This window comes from Wasmannia auropunctata, unplaced genomic scaffold (assembly GCF_000956235.1).
Source record: "Wasmannia auropunctata unplaced genomic scaffold, wasmannia.A_1.0 LD336097.1, whole genome shotgun sequence".
Taxonomy (NCBI): Eukaryota; Metazoa; Arthropoda; class Insecta; order Hymenoptera; family Formicidae; genus Wasmannia; species Wasmannia auropunctata.
The window spans coordinates 1,503,757-1,525,734 of NW_012026793.1; the positions used below are offsets into that span (position 1 = coordinate 1,503,757).

Sequence of the window (21,978 nt, forward strand, 5' to 3'; positions counted from 1 at the left end):
ACATCGCTCCAGATACGTGTCGTTCGAGATCCCGCGGCACAATCACGGCGTCAGGATTTGCAGGTGCGCGACGAGTGGAGCGGGGTGCCCCTCATTTTTTTTCTTTCTACGCCGCGAGAAAATCTCTCTCTCTCTCGTGACAATTGGCTGGCACGGCACCGCGACGGGATCGCGCGCGGACAATGTTGCGATATCCTTCTGCAGCGCGTTCTCTTCTTGCGAGTTATCGATTCTCGAGAGCGAGAGAGATTTTTCTGGAGCATTCACCGCGAGAAACCGCGACGCGCGACCGGCGCGACGGCAGAGCGAATCGCCTCGTCCACCTTGATAAATCGCGGGGCCGGGAGTCGTATCTCGGAGATAAGAAAACGAAAAAAAACAACACAATAACATGTACGTCCACGGGGCACTCTCCTCGGCCACCGCTTATCTCTCTCGCTCGCGTGTTTCGATAAGTCGACGCACGACTTGTCGATGAGAGAAGTCTCCCGTCGAGGGAGAGGAAGCGGCGCACCGCGAGGAAGGCCGCGGCTTCCCCCGCCCCCAACCCCCTTATTAAACGTTATCGGAAATCGGAAAGTTATCGAAACGCGTCTCTTTCCGGGACACGGGCACGGATGACGCGACGGACACTCCTCGGAGAATTCTTCTCTTCCCTCTCCCGGAGAGAGACATCCCGTTCCGCCCGAACAAGAAAGGCGGATTTCTAACGGCGCGTGAAACGCGCCGAGGACCGACGACGGTGGCGGTGACGGCGGCGGCCGCTGACGCGATACTTCGGCCGCCTCGTCTTCGTCTTCGTCCTCGCCTCCGTCGGACCGTCGCATCTTGCGTCGCCCGCCGATCGCTGGCGCGGACGCCTGTTTATGCGTGAACCAAAACATCAATGACCTTGAAAGCCTACGGCGCGTCACGTGACCGGCGGGGAGGGAAGGCGCCGATTGGCCCGGCGGAGGCGCGTTACAACGTGTATTGCGTCGTGCGCGACGCGCGCGGCCCCGCGTTCCCCGTCCAATAGGATTCGCGCGCGCCCCGGGCCGGGCGGGTGGCCGCGGGGAGGGGAGGGGGGGAGCAGGAGGACGAGGTGGACAAGAGCGAGCGCGAGCGAACGGCGAGGACGACGACGACGAGGACGACACGACGACGGTGGCGGCGGTAGCGGCGACGGTGAACGGTAACGGTGGCGACGGTCGTAGCGGTGGTCGTGGCGGTGTCGACGACGACGACGACGGCGGTGGCGGCGACGGCGACGACGGTGACGGTGACGGTGTTTGCAACGGTGCGCCGTGTTGGTCGGTGGCGTACGCCGTACGTGTTAGTGCGTGTGTTCGTGCGCGAGCGCGGTTGGTCGGTGGCGGCTCGCGTTGTTGTATCCAAGATGAAGTCCGACTCGAAACCTTTGTTGACAGCTCAGGCGGAGAAGGCGAATCATTACACGTAAGTAAAGCGGCCGGCCGGGGCCGCCCGTGCCCCAGGTTGTGGCGAGACCAGTGGCGCGATAACTTGGCGGCGCGGCGCGGCCGCAGCGGCGATTCGGAGCCGCGGCTGCATGTCGCGCGCACCGCGTATACATACATGTCCCTGTCCTCCGCCGCCGCCGATAGCCCCCGCGAGAAAAAGTATAGCGAGCGGGCGAGGGGGAGTGAGAGAAGAGTCGGCGAGAGAGAGAAAGAGAGAGAGAGAGAGAGCGAGGGAGTACGTGTGAACGAAGTCGCGGGCCATTTGTGCGCCGGGAAGTGCGCGGGACCACCACGTATCCCGGAAAGTGGAGTGCGTGGAAAAATAAATCAAACATATTGTGAGAAAGAGAGGGCGAGGGAGGGAGAGATAGGGAGTGAGGGAGAGAGACAGATTAAAAGTAGAAGGTAACGGTGCGGCTAGAGAGGGAGCGGAGTGGGATAGAGAGGAAGAGAGCGCGACGAACGAGAAAGAAAGAAAGAAAGAAAGAGAGAGAGGGAGGGAGCGAGAGATCGTGCAAACGTGAGAGTGAGAGAGCTAAGCGAGAGTGAGCGCGCGCGACGGTATGAGAGAGAGACGGAAAGGGAGGAACGGGAGAGCCGCGAGCAACGAACGCGGCCTATACGCGACGCGCGCGTCCTACGGATCCGCAAAAATACATGTATGAGCGACGGGACGAGAGAGAGAGAGAGAGGGATAGAGACGCGCGGCGGCGGCGGTGGCGGCGGCGAAGGCAGCGTGGAGGCAGGGAAGAGAGAGCGCGTGGCAGCGGGCAACCTACGGGACGAAGGAGAGAATAAAGTAATGTCTAGCACGGTGGATTCGCATTCCAGATACTTGAAGGAGTTCCGTGTCGACCAGTGTCCCCTCTTCATACAGCGCAAATGCACGCAGCACCGGCCGTTCACGTGCTTCAACTGGCACTTCATGAACCAGCGGAGGCGCAGGCCGGTGAGGAAGCGGGACCGCACCTTCAACTACAGCGCCGACAATTATTGCACCAAGTACGACGAGACGACTGGCATCTGCCCCGATGGAGATGAGTAAGTGTTTTCCCTTTTATTTAATTTTTTTTTCCCTTTGCTCCTTTCTATTGCGCATCGCGCAGGCCAGGTTACGTGACACACACATACACACACGCATACACACACACACACACACACACACACACGCGCGCGCGCGCGCGCGCGCGGTGCGCGTTCTTCTCTCCGCTCTAGTGGTAATGTGACTGTGCGCGCCGCGTTGTGTATGTGTACACGGGTATATCATGGCAGGAGCGGTTACGGCATTCGTGACGATGTTTTCACGTTGAAACGTCGCCAACGTTCGCGCCTCGTCGTGGCGAGGCACTGATATCTTTCTCGTTTATATCGCGCGGTATCGCGCCGAAACGGCAGACTTTATCGTATCGATAAGGATACGCGCGATATGTGTATATATACACATATGAGATATATATCTATACATAATATATATATAAAACATAACGCGCTACGTATATGTACCGTAGCGTTGCCGTCGCGGCGTACGTGTCCTCGCGCGCGCACCTACGTGTTTACGTTCCCGGCGCGCGTTCCGCGCGCGCGGGCTTCTTTCATCCCCCGGCGGAGAGAGAGAAACAATTGTTGCTCTCGGAGCTCCAGGAGCGTGAGAGAAGGAGAGAAAAAAAATAACACGTCGCACGCGCGGAATTGCGTATCGCAATTTTTTTTTTCGGCGGCCCGCGTGCCTCCTATCGACCCACAACAGCAAGCCGCGTGCTGCGTCGTATATACATAAATTAAAGTATGTATTCCGTCGCGTAGAGCGCGCGCGCGCTCGGCTAGGTGTTTACAGCCTGTGTGATATGCGGTTTCCTTTCTCTCGGGGAGGGAAGATCTATCCTCGCGCGGATAGATCCTTGCCGCGAAATCTGCGCGCGAAACCTCGGAATCCGAACACCTCGAGAAAGTTTCATCTCCTCGAGGAGGAGGCGGCGGCGGCTATCGCCACGATCCACGCAGATCCACGGCGCGGCTCGTTTACGAATCGGAGGCTGGAGAGAGAAAGAGAGAAAGAAAGAGAGAGAGAGAAAAAAAAGAAGAGAAGAACCAGACGCGTGGTCCCCGTCCGTTGTTGGTCGTTGACACGTAACGCACACGTAATCGTTGCGGCTTTGCCCCGGCGGGCTCGGTGGTGAGAAGATGCTGTGTGATACGTTTTTCGACCGACCCAACATTTTTCACGTGAATTCCTTTCCGATAATGACAATAATCCCGAAAACTCGTCTCACAAGTTCCAGTATTCTGGATCGTTCTTGAGATAATTTTGTTTTTTTTTTCTTTGTGAGAATTTCTCGAGAATTTCGATTTCTAGGATCCTGGAGGAACACGTGTGTTTTCCTTAGATAGAGCTCGGCGGTGTATATCGATTATACATGTGCCTCTTGCCGGAAGCAGTGACACTGTAACAATACCATAGTTAACTTTGCACTTTACGCATAAAATTAACATACTATATTTTTAACAACGCCAGCCAACGTTTTGCAACTTCGTTTCCATGACAGTAAACGTGAAACGCGCGCGCATCGAAGTACGCATTCGATTTGCGTAAACAGGTGGACATTCGTAATCGAGCAACATTCAACTAATTACAAGTCACGAGCGAGTTGCTTTATTAAATTGCAAAGAGCGTAATGGCTCGATTTTCGTGTTACTGAACTCGAATAAGTTTCGCGTGTATACACAACAATTAATCTCTCTTTAGACTCTCGTGTTTTTATGTTATTACAGTCTTTTTTTTCTATCATCATAAAAATTTTGCAAGAATATCACGGATAAGATCGCACTTTTGATCGCCATTACCTTTTTTTTTTCTCTAACAGATACTTCGATTTTTACGCGGGAAATATCGTCACTTGGGCGGAGGGGGGGGGGGGGTTAAACGATGGCTGCTCCGCCGACCGTCCTTTAAATCGGCCGTAAATTATTTTTACGGCTGTGAACTTTTATTACGCTCGGTACACTCGGCGGTAAAGTGATTCTCATCGGGCGATCGTCGCGAGCACATTGTGTGTGAACTTCTTCCCCAAAATTCCCAACGTTACGAGTTTGTGCCGAACAAAGGAAGCCCACTCTCTTATCGATTTTCCCTCGCGTACTTGGCACGATGGCACAACAAAGAATCACTATGTATCCAAAACCTTATGCGGGGTGTTAGGCGCGCCGCAATCGAATCACCAACAGTTTTGCCCGCCACTCGGCTGAACCTCTCGATTTAATCGTGAAATATTACTGCAAATATCACAAAATACCAGTTCGATGTCTCTTGTAGCTTGCTCGGAATATACAACGGAGATATATCTGTTTCTAAAAATTTTAATACAATCGCTATTACATATTTCAATTTCTTTTAACCGTTTTATATTTCTATTTTTTTTTTAATAGATTAGGAAATTATTTATATTATTTTTTTTTCGATATAGTTACATCTCGGAATATAATTCACGTAAAAAAAAAGGAAATTGCATATGGCAATTCCAAAGAGAAATTTTTATATTTTCGTGTAACGTTTAAATTATTTATTATATTTATTAATGTCTATTTTAATGAATTTATATTTATTAATGAAAATGCAAATCTTATTAAAGATGCAAATAGGTTATCCATTTGCATCTTTTATAAAAATTATTCTTAATTTGGATACGATAAGAAATTAATATGAAAATAATAATATTCGTAATAAGCGTCATAAGAACGAGCGAAAATTGAATGCAGTGGAAGTCTAGTCTATTAATTTCAATATTACCTAAGGAATGAATACAAGTATGAAGGTTAACGATTAAAGCGTTATCTACAATGAGACTTAAAACTCAAGATTTAAGAAAATTGACCAATCATAGTCGATTATTCATCTCACATTAAAAGACTAATCGACTATGATTTGTCAATTTTCTTAAGTCTTAAGTCTCATTGCGGTCGCCGCTTGAGAAAAGAGGAAGAACGCACGAGAGTCGTAATGTTTTGTGAAAAGTCTCGATCGAGGATGTAAAGGAAAAAAAAATGTTATCTCGTTGAACAGGTGTCCGTTTCTACATCGTACCGCGGGCGACACGGAGAGGCGTTATCATCTGCGCTACTACAAGACGTGCATGTGCGTCCACGACACCGACACCCGTGGATTTTGCGTGAAGAATGGCCCGCACTGCGCTTTCGCGCACGGCAATCACGACCTGCGCCCGCCCGTGTACGACATCAAGGAGATCCAGGCGCTGGAGAATCCGGACTCGGACCCGAACTCCTCGTCGAACGGGCCTAACATACTTGACAAGGAGCGTAACCTGATGAACGAGGACCCGAAGTGGCAGGACACGAACTATGTGTTGAGCAATTATAAGACCGAGCCGTGCAAGAGACCGCCGCGGCTCTGCCGGCAGGGTTACGCCTGTCCGCAGTATCACAACAGCAAGGACAAGCGGCGCAGCCCGCGGAAGTATAAATATCGGTAAATAATTAGCCCGATTAAGCGGCGTCTACAATGAGATTTAAGATTTAAGAAATGACTGCCAATCACCATCGATTATTCTTCTCACGTGGAATGAATAATCGACTAATGATTGATCAATTTTCTTAAATCTTGAATTTTACGTCTCATTGTAGACAACCGCGTTAAGTGGCGTCTGCAATAAGACTCAAGATTTTTAAGAAAATTGACCCAATCATAGTCGATTATTCATCTCGCGAATTAATCAAGACTTAAGATTTCAGAAAATTGACTAGTCACAATCGATTATTTTTCTCATGTGAGAGGAATAATCAATTTTGTGATCGGTCAATTTTTTTAAATCTTAAGTCTCATTGTAGACGCCGCATTACGCCGGGGGTAATTTTTTCCTAAATGCTAACGAACGGTTGCAGCTCAACGCCGTGTCCGAATGTGAAGCACGGCGAGGAATGGGGCGAGCCGGGCAACTGCGAGCAGGGGGACGCGTGCACGTACTGTCATACTCGCACGGAACAGCAGTTTCATCCGGAGATCTACAAGTCCACCAAATGCAACGACGTGCAGCAGGCCGGCTATTGCCCGCGCGGCGTCTTCTGCGCCTTCGCGCATGTTGACCGTGAGTGTACACTCATCAATCGTACGTAAAACAGTCTTATTATATTACTTTTGTAAGTTCAATGAAATTATGCGTACACGGCGAGAGATCACGTAGAGTCTGATACGCGCGTTTACCTGGCTGTCTCGATACTGTCTCTCGAAATTGTCTCACCTCGGCGGTGCGAGCTCGCACGTCGATCCCCCCGCGACCCGCGGTCGGTCGGCGTTCGCGCTCGCGGGTCCCTTTCGCGAGTTACATTCGGATATACTACACGTAGAGAGCCGGAGCTTGATAAACAAAAAAATGCTAAATCTTAGCCGTCAAAATTGTTTCTCAAAATTGATATATTGGGACGTTGGTATGGTGTGTTGATGGAAGCAGTGTTGCCAACAGAAGAAATGAGCCTGGCGAGGGATATGGCGGTACCTATAGATTGCGGAGCGAATCTGGCAGACATACTCAGCAACGCTCTTCCTCCCGACAAGCGCTCGCACGACAAGGATAAGCAACTCAGTGACAGCAGCGTGAGTCTCGGAGTTCCTTCTCGCATATCGTATCGTATAGACTGCTTTCGACTCGCGTTGGATTAGATTTAAAAAAAAAATAGAGCAAAAAATTTAGAGTAAAGTAGCGAATTTTTTGTCGAACCGATAGAATTTAATTTGTTATTTACTTATCAGAGATTTTAAGATGACATTTTTATGTCCATGTTAAAAACACAGTGTTATCGGTCGACTGACTTGCAGAATGGAAGCGGCGAGGTCTCGGAATCCGCCAGCACCAGCAGTTTGGGTAGTAACAGCTCGCACAGCAAAGCGCCGGGCGCTCAACTGCACAATTCCAATAATACCAATTCCGGCATAAATTCGGCGGCCGCACAGCAAAAACTTACGAGCATACTTTACAACCCTAGTTCCCTCATACAAGTTGTAAGTTTTGTGTTTTTTCTTTGAACGTGGCACGCTGTAGTTTAGCATAAAGCGATACTATCGGGAATAAATTTAGAGCCTGAGAGAAGAGAGATTTCGCATGAGCGTAGCTCCAATTTTTATTAAACTTGTAATAATAAAATGTAAACATATATAAAATAATTAGCATCATTTTGTTTTTATTCTTAATTCTAGATTCACTTCTTGGAGTATTGATATAAAATTTAAAATCATCATAATTTAGAATCATTCGTATATATTATGATTGATGTTCGCATTGATTTCGACAGAATGAAATTCGGAAGCAAATGGTCGCCATTGACAGCGATCCGTTGTTAACAAAAGCTGAAAAGGCCCAACAAAAACAAAGTCTCTACATTGCGTACAATTTGAACGGGACATTAGGCAGTCACTCATTAGCAACCACTGTTTCACCACTTTCAAATTCGTTTTATTCAAACGATACTGTGGAATCTGTAGTAGGTAAGTGTGTGCGGCACAGTATCGTGTGTCACGATTCATGTTTACGTATCATATACACATGCTCTAACGCGGACGTCTGATCTCTATTTCAGGAAATGCGTTAGACGAGTTACATTTAGACGACCCGTTAAATTTAGTCGACTCAATTCATAGGGATACAAATTCACCGATTGGCAATTCGATATCGGCGGGCCTAGCTAGCTCCGGTCTACTCGGTAGCTCAGCCCCGGTCAACATACCGGGCATGGCCGAACGTTCAGTTCTAAGCAATTTCTCGCCATCGACGTCGAGCCCGCTTCAGCAATTGCAGACTGGTTTTCTCACCGGCTCGAGATTCTCTCATCAAGATTCCATGGAATCCGTAAGCTGACTCTTGTTTCTGTTGGTATTGTGAAAAATATCGAATCGTTTGTTCTTTTTTTAACTAACTTGACGTCTTCGGGTTACTTTCAGACATTGCCATTTATGAATCAGATATCAGATCCATTTAGCAATCACATTTCGCAACTTAGCAGCTCGGCTTCTAAGCTTAGTGGATTCAATAGTAGTTTATTCGATTTCGCGAGCCAAGGAATGTCACCGTCGCGTACGCAACCCACTCTACCGGCATCTCCATTGGTCAATGCATTTTCCATTAGTCCAAGTAACACAGGATCGTTGTCCGAGGTTAGAATTGCACGATTTTTAAAGAATTTTTTTCACGGCTATAATCTCAAGAATGAGTCGTGATGGTAATCGGTCGCATATAATGCACGACGCCGTATTGCAGGTACAAAGGCTCAGAGACGAACTGTCGTCGAGCCGCGCTCAATTGGCGACATGGGACGAGCGTATTAATCAAGCGCGCGCGGCTTGCGCGGCTTGGCAGATGGAGAGCGAGGAGGCGAAGAGAAAGGCGACCATCGCCGAGCAGCAGAGGGACGAGGTGAATATCCCGTCTAACTTAGCGCGCGCCACTCACGCGATACCGCAATCCCAATTCGCTGTATTCGAGAGGATGGATTTTTCGCAGGCACTGAAAGCGCTCAGGGTCGAGAATAAGGCGTCCAACGGCGGCCCGTATTTGCATTCACTGAGGAAAATAAGCGAGCTCAGAACGCTATCGATAGCAACCTTGAAATCAATTCAGTCGCAACTGCGCTCGGATCTCGAGGAGGTGGAAAAGGTAAAGAGATCTTTTGTTCCGTCAAAACGTGCGCTAGTGTCTTTTGACACGTTAATCGCTATGATATAATTTGATGTGATTAGGGAGGAAATGATAAAATATGTAACATCCTGTTGACATTGCTGTATTGCCAGGTGCTGTACAGAGAAACGGCAGCAAAGTGCATGGTTTGCGAGGAACAGAATCGTGCAGTTACCCTGGCCTGCAATCATTACGTGGTCTGCTCTACATGCGCGCCGAATCAGCGTGAGTGCCCGTACTGTCAGACACCAGTTGTCTCAACAAGTTAGACCCCGACCTTCCCTTAGAATCCTGTTACAATTTCCGCTTCTCGTCTGTTTAAAAAACAAAAGAAAGAACGAGAAGGCGATGACAACCGCGGACTCTGAATGAGAATATCATGTGAGTAGAGATTTTGCAAAGGGACTTGTATTTTTACTCTGGTACAGTGACACACAAAAAAAAACTGAGAGCACTGTAACGTTTCTTATCGCGGTAAGCATGTACCCGCTGGAATCCGATTTGAAGAACACGATTGATTTATCGCCAAAGTGTGAGATACGTGAAATACGATATAGAATCTTTACTGGTGTAATCTTAAATTACATTGACATTTCTCTCTCGATATATGTATAGATATATATTCAGTGAATATCACATTTTTTAAATGTAACGCTCTCTAACAAGCAGCGTTATCGATCCTAAAGATAAAAAAGAAAAATAAAAACACAAAGATGTTTTATTTTATACATAATTCAAGATAAATATCTAGCAGGGTGTTAACTATACACATTTAGCGTTTACAGACGCAAAATATATGCGGGTTACAGAACATTTAGCGCGCGAGAACAATATAATCGCAGTTGTGGACAAAGTTTCGGGACCTCGAAAACTATATAATTGTTTAAAGAAAAAGAAATTAATAATATTAATAAACGCAACAAAAGTCTCCTCCCGTTTGCATTAAAAAGATTAAAAAAAAAAAATTGGGAGGAATTTTTTCTCGATGGTTGAGCTGTGAAACGTATGTCACAGAAAAAATGATATTTCTATTATATTTAAATCTATATATTTAATAGGATTTTCCAATTGATTCGTACTGAATGTAATAATATAAGTATTAACAAATTTTATATTTTTCGTTGAAAACCTAATATTGAAGATATAAATATTATATATAAGAGGTATATATATTATATATTATATAATTTCTAGGTTTTTATATATCTAACAACAAAGATTTCTCATATATAGTTATAAAAAGAGTATGGGAGTTTACAAAACAACCGAAATAGATAGCGCTAAAACAATTTTATTATATAAAAGGTATTATATATCACTTGTTTCTCGTTTTTTTTATCTATCGATGTTACTACCGCTTATTTCTTCTCTTTCCTTTTTCTATTTGTTCCGCCTTTTAGTCACGTTCATTAGGTAATAACGATTAAACAGTTTATTGGAGAAACACTTCGGACACATCGAAGTTTACAATGACATCAATACTTTCAACAATTTTACATTAAAAAAAAAAGAAAACAAATACGTTTGCTTTCTTGCGTTCCGTAATGTGGCTTCTACATGTTTCGCGCGTTACTTTCTGTAACACGATATCCACTTTTTAAGTCTTACAATATGCTTAATTGTGTACTAGTATTTGCGAACGGAGTTATTAGAGGAACATTTAAATTAAAATAGCGTGTGATAGTAACGAAGAAGATTAATCTTCAATCAATTATTCAATTAGATTACTGAACCAATTACCCTCATTTCGTGTTGTAGGCTTTTACAATTGTAGGATGTAAGGATGTTAGAGATACTTAGGATTTTTCAATTTAATCAAAAAAAATAATAATAACTCATATGAATAAATATATATATATATTATAAAAATATAATGCATACACAAGTCAAACGTGACATACGTGTTACAGTTCAGTGGCATGCTGGAAGTATGCTAATTGGGACGTGCGGATGTGAAGGCACGTCTAAATGTACTACCCGGCTCTATGCGTATATTCATTTTAAAAAGATGTAGTTGTTAAAACTCAATGATAAAGAAAAAAATGACTATACACTCATGATGAGAAATATATATATATATTGCCTAAGATTATAAACGATTATAGGATAGATAGGACAAGCATTATCAAATTTTTTCCTCGTATAGACATGAAATGTTACAATAATCAATTTTAAAGACTACTTTTATTTAATATACATATATATTATATATAAAATTACTATTTCGAGAATTAATGAAATTATTATTAAACGTGAAGTTTAATATACCCCGCACAAAAAAACATCTATTAACACTTTTTACACGACTTGTAAGACATTTACCAGTTTACACAGGATTAATCTTCCGAGAGATCTAATCGAGAATTTTTTTTTTTTAATTATCTATAACACAAAGGGGTATTGTAGCAGACATTTACTTAATTGTGAAATTTCTTTAACATTCGCAACAACGCTCTAGTTGTTATTGTTTTCTTGCTTTCTCGTTTATTTTTCTTTTTCACATTCTTTCAATTACTTTCATATAGTTTAGTGTCAAAAAAATAATAAGTGAGGCCAAAAAATAAATATTTTTTATTACGTCAGTTTTTTATTAATATTAAAGTATACTAGATGTTATTTAAAAATGAAAAAGAATTACAATTTTCTCTATTATGGTATATATGGTCTAAAGATTGCTCGTTTTTTAAAAGAATTATGCTACAATAGAGAATGTTAACGTAGGAAATACATAAGAATTATTGAAATAAATCTTTTCTTTGATGTGCTTTACATTCTTAATTAGATTGTGGATATATAAGAAGCAATTTTAGAATAATAAAAGATTCATTTTTTTTTTGATTATCGACATTTTTAATATTTAGACAGTATATCCATTTTTTTTCCATTTCTTCTTTTCAACTCTTCTGATCGATATAACCGTGGTCTCGTAAGAGAGAGAAAGAGAGAGAGAGAGAGAAATCTCACCTGATAAATAGACATGTTTTAATTTTCTTAGAGGCCGCATATACCATAACACCATATTCAAAGAACTATTTAGGATTTAAGAGAGGAAACATTATAATAATGCATTTTTTTTCTTGCGTTTATTCAAACGCATTCTTTATAAGTACGAGAATGTTACGGATGTGTAATATCGAGATATTTATTTATCTTGCATCTTTTCTCACTTAAGGCACCATTAAATGTGTGCATGCAAATCTAAATCTAAATTTATTGAATGTAAATTTATTTGTTTAAACGAGAGTAAATTACCGAGCAATTAGCGCACTACTTGGAACGTTTCGATTTTTACGTGGCTGGTGCCGCCACGGTAATAGAAAACACAAATTCTCAAAATTGCTATTGGGATCTACGAGTCTACAATAATTGACGTATAATAAATAGTCGTAATTCAAATTGTTGAAATCGTTGGGAAAAGACGTACTTGTAAAGAATGCGATTTTCTTTTCTTCAATGACTATTCCGCGATCGAACTCTTCCTTCCGCAGCACTTGTATTTTAAGGCAACAAACGTTACAAACAATGGGATCATATCCGGGTCATAATCAATATTCTTTGTATACGGAGAAATGCGAGGGAATCTTTTTATTTTCTTTATTTTTGAATAATCCGGAGGAAAGTTGCGATCGCGTTAACGTTTAATAACGGGAGAAAAACGTTTAGAAATGATATTCCTGAATAATAGGGTTATATCGAATAATTACAAACAATTACAATATATTGTACTATTTTACTTCTATAATAATTAAAAAAAAGTAACACAATTAAAAATAAATAAAATATATTAAGAACATAAATTATTGTGAAAGCAACAAATTTAGCTACAAAATAGAGTAATAGGGGAGATTAACAAAGTGGATGATTAGCTAATATTATCGTGTAACAAAGAAAGCATACAGTTGAATATTTATATACTACCGGTCCCCGTTGTTGGTTTCATCCAGAATAGTAATCCTCGCGCATTTTGGAGCATTTTGACGACGTGCCCATCGTGTTATATCGCTCGATTCATTATCTGTCGTACTCTAGAAATCAAACGTTTGATCGGAACAATTTAATGGACAATTGGTTCTCACCGTCGTAGAAATAAAGAGACGTGTCGATTAACGAAAGGTTTATATCGAGCAAGCAAAGTTGTTCCAAATTTTGAACGCCGAGTTATATCGCTGAATGTTTCAGGCAGAGTGTCCGCTGCCCCCCCACCTTCCCGACAGATGTTGGGTCTTTAATTCCAAAACCGCGTTTTGGAACTAAGTCTCAAAATCCTGCCGAAATGGGCTTTTGCGAGTGCGCCTTTCGGAATTTGCTGGGTGGCGCATTCAACAACCTGTGTTTGTAACTTCGATAACTGCACAAAGAAAACCAACAATAGGGTGAATTAAATTGAACACTATATTTTTGACAAGTTATAATAATAATACCAATTACAAACGTTATACGCTCCGGTCCCGTGCGAATGGTTCCCCCCCGCCCTCCCCCGCTGCGTCGGACAAAGTAGGTCGGACCACAATTGTAATTGCGTTTGTTTGTGCACTAGTTAAAAAAAAAAAAATATTGCGATAGAGCGCCCATCGCACTTTGCGTAATTTGCGGCGATCAGGCAAGCGGGCGGATTTCGACAGCGTTTCGGGGAGGAATTATCGGCACGGTTCGGACGAAGGGAAAAAAAACATACACATAATCACTAGAATATTGTAATAATAAATTGCGTAAAAAAAACAAGAATTGTAATATCTAAAGGAAAAATTTGCTGAACATTTATATCACGATTTGTAACTAAAGGTACTTGCTATAGACCTGTGTCGTCCTTTAATCACTCGTAATTTTTGATATAACGATTACTGCATTTGTTATTTTGATAGTGGCATGGCTGGATATCCCCCTGACATTAGAGGTATCGCGAGAAAAGAAAATCTCTCTTCGTTTATTCGTATAGCGAGATGTGTGTTCTTGTTTGCAACCAAAAAAAAAATAGAAGGGAAAACAAAGAAAAAACGTTTGCTCAATGTCCGCGAAGAATTGTTTTTCGGACATTCCTCGTTGTTCCGACGCAAGAACCGATTTTATCAAGTAAGATTTATCAGTAAGATTGTAATCCGCTGTGACTCATATTATTATGATCATTATACAATCTGTGTAATCCTCGAAACAAATTGTTATCGACTCTTCGAGGTGTCTCAAAATTATCTCATAGATCAGTTCTTTGTAATTCTATCTCAACCGCATCGTCTCTTAGTCAATTACGGAACATTACGGCATCATGATTACGATATTTCTCAATTATATCCATTGACTTGTCGGAATGATGGCCAATGCGAGCTTACGCGTGATCCGAGTTCAGGCTTGTTTGTGAAAAATACGAGGTAGCAAATGGCTGTACGACTGTGATTACGCGTTTACAGTTAGACCAAATCGCTATGCTACTTATACAATATCAATATGCTCCTCTTGGAATCACAACTTCTCACGAGTGTGCGCGACAATGATGGAAAGTTTGCTCACGTTGCTGCTACGACACGTCGAGTGAATATTAAAGCCAATTTTATCAGTGAATTTCAATTCATCGTAATTTCCAGTTAATTAATAGTAGACTTTTTTCCCAATTTTTTACAATTCTGAAATGCATGAAGTGATGCTTGCGTCAGCAACTACTCGCGCTACATTTACTTTCAGATTTGTCGAAGAAACAAAGTACGTATTTTAATAGTATTAGAATGTGTTGCGAGGTACGTGTCTTAGCAACGCCTGAGAATGTTGTGCATCGTAGGAACATCCGAGCGGAACGAGAATTAACGAGAGAAAGTCACGCAACAGTCATTTGTACCCTCATATTTGATCGCCCAATATTTTCTTATAACAGTTAGGAAAAAAAAATACACTCGTTGACTCGCGAGCTTTCGTCTCGAGAAGGAAAGCGAACGTAAATTGGCCACCTACATAGCCCGCAATACGGCTTCGCATGTTATTTAATTAACATTTTTTGGACAAGGCTTTACGTTTTAAGCGAGAGAGGAAACGTAGCAGCGATTTGCATGAAGAGAACAATGTGCAAAGCAGTGCCATTTTCGACAGACTTATGAAAGTAATAAAGTTGCGTTCTGCGAGAAGTGAATGTGATCTGTTAATGTTTCTAATTTCTATAGCCAATTCCGCATTCTCGGAATCCCGCACGTTAGGAGAGAACCATTGAAACTTCGCATCGACGTGATTGTAAATAATTCTCGACTCCTACGAGACTTCAGTTTAGTCGCGAGATTAAATTAAATTTATTAATAAAATTAAATAATTTAGATTAAATAGTTAATTGAATTGCGCAAGGAACGAGTCGACGCTCTCGATAGTGCGGAATTGCGTATAGAAAAAAAATTGCCCCCTTTTAAATTCTTTACTATTTTTGCAATATCACGGTAAAAACACCGTCTTCCGATACAAGTGTATAATGTGTTGGGCGTAGCGCTTTGAGGCCACGGAAAATGAAAAGGCTGCGGTGGTAGCAGGCGCAGAGTAATAAACGCGTTTAAACAAATCTTATATTTGTAAGCTTGTGACACATATGTACATATATATATAAATACATAACAAACAATAGGCATTGCTCTCTCACAGGCGCTCGACCTCGAATACTCGTTCGGCGTTAGGGAAAAAAAAAAACAGCAGAATCAAGACATTCGTAATCTTATGTAACTTCTGGTATTTTAAAAGCAATGTACTTATACGTTATAAGCGATTAAGGTATATACATATAATTTGCGGGCTATTTTTGCGTGAATACGAATTGTATCTGTTCTTCTACATGCTCATACATACACACACGTACACGCGGCGTCTGTAACAATCGCCGGAGGAATATCCAAGTTTTAAGGAACGAGAGAGTCGTAAAAACGCGAGAGCGCAGAATTCGGAGAACAAAACGTTACCTTCCGTTCGTGCGATCGCATTCGTTGCTTTCACAGGATGAATCACTGATGCTATATCGCGATACAAAATTCTTCTCAAATGCGCACGACGCGCGCGCGAAGAGAGCTCTCGCTCTTTCTTTCTGTCGCTCGTAATGGAATAAAGGGAGAGTGAGAAAGGTGGTTTGTTGTGTGGATCGAAAAGAAACAAGAACCGCATTCTCGATGTACAAAACAATCGTGCTTGACGATAAAAAAAAACGATATCAAGACTGCTGTAATTTACTGTGTCGCGTAAGCTTTATATAATTCACATAAGAAATTATAGAAGTCAGGCTCGCAAAATTTACGGTTGGCGCGAGGACGGAAGGAAGAGAAAAGATTGTTCATTACTTTCTTACTGCTGCTGTTCTTTTTTCTCCCTCTCTCTCTCTCTGTTTGCTTTTAGATGCAGAACGAACGTTTCTCTTGTCCGGCACTTCGCGGGGGGAGTCGAGAATTCTTTTTTTTTTTAGCGATTATTTTTACGTCCCCGTTAGTTTCTAAGGCGTTAGGTAGCGCTTACGGCAAATTAAATTAAAAATTATGTGTACCATTTTCTTAATATATATATATAATTTAATATATTGGGATGTTCTTTTTTTTTCTTTTTTCGCATCTACGAGAGAGGGGCGTTGCCGACTGCTTCTTCCGTTCGACTGTGTCTGTTAGGATAAGAGAGAAGATTTATCGCGTGGTGAGAAACGACGAAAAGTGAGGGTGCGAGCTCTTCCGCGAGAGCTCCGTCGCGATGCGCTCGCGCTCGCAGGGCGCGCGTTCGTCCTGTGGAAGGAAACGATATATTTATTTGCGTCTCATTTCTACCAAATGTAAATTAATTTTAACTTTTAATCTCGTTTAATTTACTCTTATCCTTTTCCGATTCTTAGAACTGAGGAGGAGGATAAAGATAAGTTGAGCCGAGATTTATTAAAGTTGATCTGCATCAGTAGAAACTTTGGCATTTGAATACCGAGCTGATGGGGTATACATATAGAGAAATAATTGTTATAATAACGCGTACCACACAAATGACAATTAAGGATCTCCAACGATGGCTGTCGTTCCGATCAGACTGCTCCTCTACGTATATTTATATACGAGTATATATAATACGCTTTGCTCCCCTTTCCTACCTCCTCCCCCGGACCCATATCTCTTCCGCACGACTTTCTGCGCGATGCGGGGTTTTGTAATTTTGTAAACTTCTACTAAAAACTTCCTCCCGTGCGCGTGCAGCCGACAGCCGTCTAGAGGACTGAAACTGTATCAGACGACGCCTCGCCGCCCGGGGTGCGCGCCGCTCGTCAACAACGGGGATTGCGATTCCCTCGATCTCGAGAGAAGTACACGTCGGCGAACGAGCAACGCGGAGAGAGCAATTTTTAATCGACCGAACGAAACGGCACTCGAATTTCACGTTTCAAGACGACGAGACCGTAATGTGTCGTCGTCATTGTAATGTCCACGACATCGGACGGAAGGTTCCGCAGCGCGCGACGAAATCTTTGGGACAACTTCGACGAGACTTCAGTTAATTTCATCTTACCGAAGCGAGATCTGTACTATTTTTTTTGTTAACGTAGATAGAATTAATTATTTGCCGTTTAATACAACAACAAAATCGAGGACGAATTGTGCGGTGTAAATTTTGCTTTAATTATAAGCGATTCTATCGGTTTAACGAACCGTTGATCAAATCGATGATAATTTAAAATAGTAGAACGTAATGTACTGTTATTTTGTTAACGTGGATAGAATTAATTAATTGACATTTTAACGTGCGGAACAAAAAGATTGAAGGATGATGAATTGTGTACATTAAAAATTTGTTTTTGCTCGCAAGTGATTCTGTCGGTTCAGTCAATTTATGATTAATTCATTACGGTAATTCTATTGTTTTATTAACTCGAATAGAATTAATTAGTTATATAACGCCAAAAAAAGGATGGAAAAAAGTTAGAAATAATGAATTGTATTTACAATTGAAAATCTTGCTTCAAGCGAGATTCTGCCGGTTCAATCAATCACCGACTAATTTAATCGAAGTTCAGTCGAAGTTGTCCTCGCATACAATTTTCCGCTGCGGTCCTCCGCGGGAAACGGGCGGATCGAGAGAAATCACTGGCGCAAAATTGAATTATTTTAGTCTTTTCACGAATAAATCCACTTCTCTCGACTCATCTGTTTCCACTGGAAAGATACCTTCTTGCCGCACGCTGATCGAGAACTTCAGAGTTTCGTGTCGTACATCTGAACATTTTAAAGAAATTATCGGAAGAGAATCGTAAACCTTCATTTTGATCCTATTGAATGTTTGTGTCTCTCTCTCTCTTTCTCTCTCCTTCTCTCTCTGTATTTTCTTCGGTGTAGCATATTCTAACGGATATCAGTACAAATCTTATAACCTGAATAAGAAATAAACGCGAGGGATACACACGTCGCTCGGATGAAGAGAAAAAAAATTACGATATCGGCGAGACACGTATTTTTGGCAATACACAGATTTAAAAGGAATTACCGAGGTAGTGCGCGTAGTTAAAAAAAAGTTTAGAGAGAACCAAGGAAGTGAGAATTTCGTTCGAATGCATTATTTTTGACTGAAAGTTTATATGCTAAAAAGAATTAATAAATGATAATACGATAACGATAAGGAAAATATATAGTAACGATTGTGTACGTAACTCATAGGACGGATCGTTCGTTATCGCTTCTCATGCTATTTTACCATAAGTTGTGTCTTATAAGAATAAACATTGTAAATCAATAAAAATTGAATCAATTTTATTTTGTGTCGTGTGCGGTTATTGCGCTTCTACTAACACGCTGCCTGGCGATCGGTAGCGTACGTAATTACGTTAAAAACAAAGAAAAAATACGAATATAATTCGCGTATCTTGACAGTTCGAATCGCTTGTTTTTCTCTTACGTCGCACGGACAATAGCGGCAAGGTAGTATCGATCTTCAAGGAAGAATTGTTTAGATTGAAATAAAAAATTATTTAATGTGTTATTTGAGATTATGTTCCAATTTATTTAAATTCAGTAATTATTAAAGAAATTTCAATTTCAAGAATATTTCAAATGTGCTGGGATAAATATTGTTTGTTTAATTTGTTTTGTCATAATCATTTCGATATTAGAATTAAAAAAAAAAAGATACGTACGTCAATGTTAATTCCTGAAAAAATGAAGATTTTAAATTTGTCATGATTTGAATGCTTACAATGTTAATTGACTCATTATCATGACTCATCTTGATAAATAGATCGCATGACGTATTTGATTTTAATTAAAGATATTGCGCAATATTTTATGCTGGCGTTTGTTTGACGCTCAATTTTAATCACGTGATCTGTTTTGCCGCTAAAAATGAGCGTCGAGCAACATGAAAAGATACCTTTAAAGATGCCTGTGGCTTAACGTCAAGCAAGAGATGCTGCGCATCTCGGCGCTCGTCGACGCTTGTAACTGCACCTTAATATTAATTCGCCGTGATATTTGCAAGATATTTTAAATATCAACGATTAATCCAGCAGTTGATTGTGCTCTTCAAGTATTTCCGGACTCGTTCGATAACCACAAAAAAATTTACGCAGATGTTTAGTTATATAATTCGCGATTGCCCAGTATTGCGCGTTCAATTCGTACGTGCGATACTGGGAACGCTGATAATTAGACAATAACAATCGCGCGTTGTGCTCGGTTGCAAAATATTGCGCAAAAAACTTCAAGCGCACAAATTCTAAGAGACCTAAAAAGTGAACAATCTTTTTAATTTTTTTTTAGAAAAAAAAATTAGATTTACAATATTATTTAAATATATAATATATTTATAATAGTATATTAAAAATATATAATATAATCTTATGTATATATGTGAGATGGTTACTACTAAATATAATTAAATTACAAATTTTATATATACATAATTCTATTTAAATTGTAATTATGATTTAATTATTAGATTTATATATAAATTATAATGTAATTATATTTATTAAATAGCGATCATTTTTTTATGCAGATTCAATATTTGCGTAGTGAATTACACGTAAAAATTTCCGCTAAGAAATACTTAAGAAATTTTTGGAACCTTTTCGACTATCTGATGCAATTGAAATTTCATAATTTTAAACAGCTAAACGTTTTGTCATCAAATTAATTAGAGAATATTTCTATATTAATCATTTCTAGCTATCTGGCGATTTCAAAAATTTTCGATTTTTAAATATATGACATATGTAATATGTATATACTTCGAATACTTAAAAATTCATTTTCTCCCATGAAAGTAATAGGAACTTATATATTGTATAAATTCTACCTAGAGGGCTTTCTTTCTCGCATTGAAGATACAGCTTTCGCATGTCGTCCAAATACAGTCTCGTGCGAGCAACGGAGCAGGATAAATCAGGTAACGGAAATTTCCTCTATTTGTTATAGAATTTAAGTTTGAATATAAAATACGTTTGTAAATTGGAAATCTCTGGAGCATCGCAATCGAATCCATATCGATCGTGTCCTACATCGGACTCTAAATCACTACATCGCGATCTTGTCTACAATTATCAATTAGCGACAGTAATAATCAAGAAAAGAAAGACATTTAAGTGTGAGAATTTTCGTTATCGAAACTTGGATTTGTGATCGTCGCAGCGCCAATCCCGCACTCCGGGATGTCTCAGCTAATGTGACCTCTTATCCAATATTTTTTATTCATTTCATTATTAGTACGTTGTTAGCGTGACAATTGAAATTTGTGAATTCGAGATTAATTATCTCCCACGTGGACGGAGTTCGCGAGGATTTTTGAATCGCTTGAGGATTGTGAAAAGGGATACAGAGGGGAGGGAATGAAATTTAGATTCAGCTCGCGATTCATTTCGTTGGTCAATTGAATAAAGTCAATTTAACAAAAGGGGACTTGTTTTTTATTCGTATACGCGGAGAGATGACGCAAAATAAGGAACAAACACGTGGATCTTCGTGATCTGAGTGGCGTTCCTATTGCGTTGCCATGGCATTGAAGTTGCAAGCCTACAGATTCTACAGACATACATATCGTATCTTTAGGACATACAATATGAATATATACGCATACATTAATTAGAAAGGTATAGAGGAAGACAATCGCTCGGTTCTAATCGAATTCCATAGCCAATGGCAACGAGGAATTCCGTTGAAATACGTTACACGCGCGCGGGTCCGCTTTAAACGAGCTGACTCACAACCACGTGTCGAGAACGGAGAAGCGCGTCCCTCTTCCACCGCAGCCAATTAGAAACGTTATCGACGTGGGTAAACATTTCCTCGAACAAGTCATCCTTTTTCGCAATATTTTCGGTCCCGCTCCCCCATCGCTGGAAACGTGCGATCGCGGCCGCGCTCATCACGATGGTCCATGCAATAGCACGCACATATAGATCCGCGTGCGCGATTCGCGCTATTTCGCGGACGGCGACGACGACCAATCCGCGGCGCGATTTTGACGAGGTGCACATACCACGGCCTCCTCTCGGGCTCTCGCTCGTTAGTCAATACAGGCATTTAACGTTAGTACGTACGGCACTGCGGTGGAGCAGCGCTCGCGTCGCTCGCGGGCACGACTCTTGCGCAGTGTTGTTATGCGAGTCACCTTTGCGCGCATGCGTATTCGAGTACGGCATCAACGCTGTACTAATGTCGAACTTACGAAGGTTCTGTAAGGACCCTATTGTAGTGTTTGTATAAAAATTATGTCACTTTTCAAGAAAATTAATTAGGATTATAAAATAATGCAGAAATTTAAAAGAGAACCAAAGATAAGCAAAAAAATACAACTTTATATATATATATATATATATATATAATATATAAACGAAATTATTTTAAAAAAGGAATTAATTGAAAAATAACGAGATTAAT

At 41.2% G+C, this 21,978-nt stretch overlaps 1 protein-coding gene across 10 annotated transcripts; it reads left to right on the forward strand.

Moving 5' to 3' along the window:
- The first annotated feature begins 1,125 nt into the window (after positions 1–1,125).
- On the forward strand, positions 1,126–10,030 carry LOC105462535 (RING finger protein unkempt homolog). 10 transcript variants are annotated; one of them, XM_011709198.1, is made up of 12 exons: positions 1,126–1,437; positions 2,292–2,501; positions 5,518–5,940; positions 6,354–6,577; positions 6,920–7,062; positions 7,261–7,467; positions 7,758–7,950; positions 8,043–8,311; positions 8,404–8,616; positions 8,720–8,875; positions 8,963–9,115; positions 9,250–10,030. In XM_011709198.1, exons 1-12 carry the CDS (start codon positions 1,379–1,381, stop codon positions 9,403–9,405), a joined length of 2,406 nt encoding a protein of 801 aa, XP_011707500.1. In that variant the 5' UTR covers positions 1,126–1,378; the 3' UTR covers positions 9,406–10,030. The 10 variants fall into 10 exon arrangements, with proteins under 10 accessions (XP_011707500.1, XP_011707502.1, XP_011707493.1 ...); XM_011709200.1 differs by having other exon boundaries at positions 7,285–7,467; XM_011709191.1 differs by having other exon boundaries at positions 8,720–9,115.
- Positions 10,031–21,978: the final 11,948 nt, after the last annotated feature.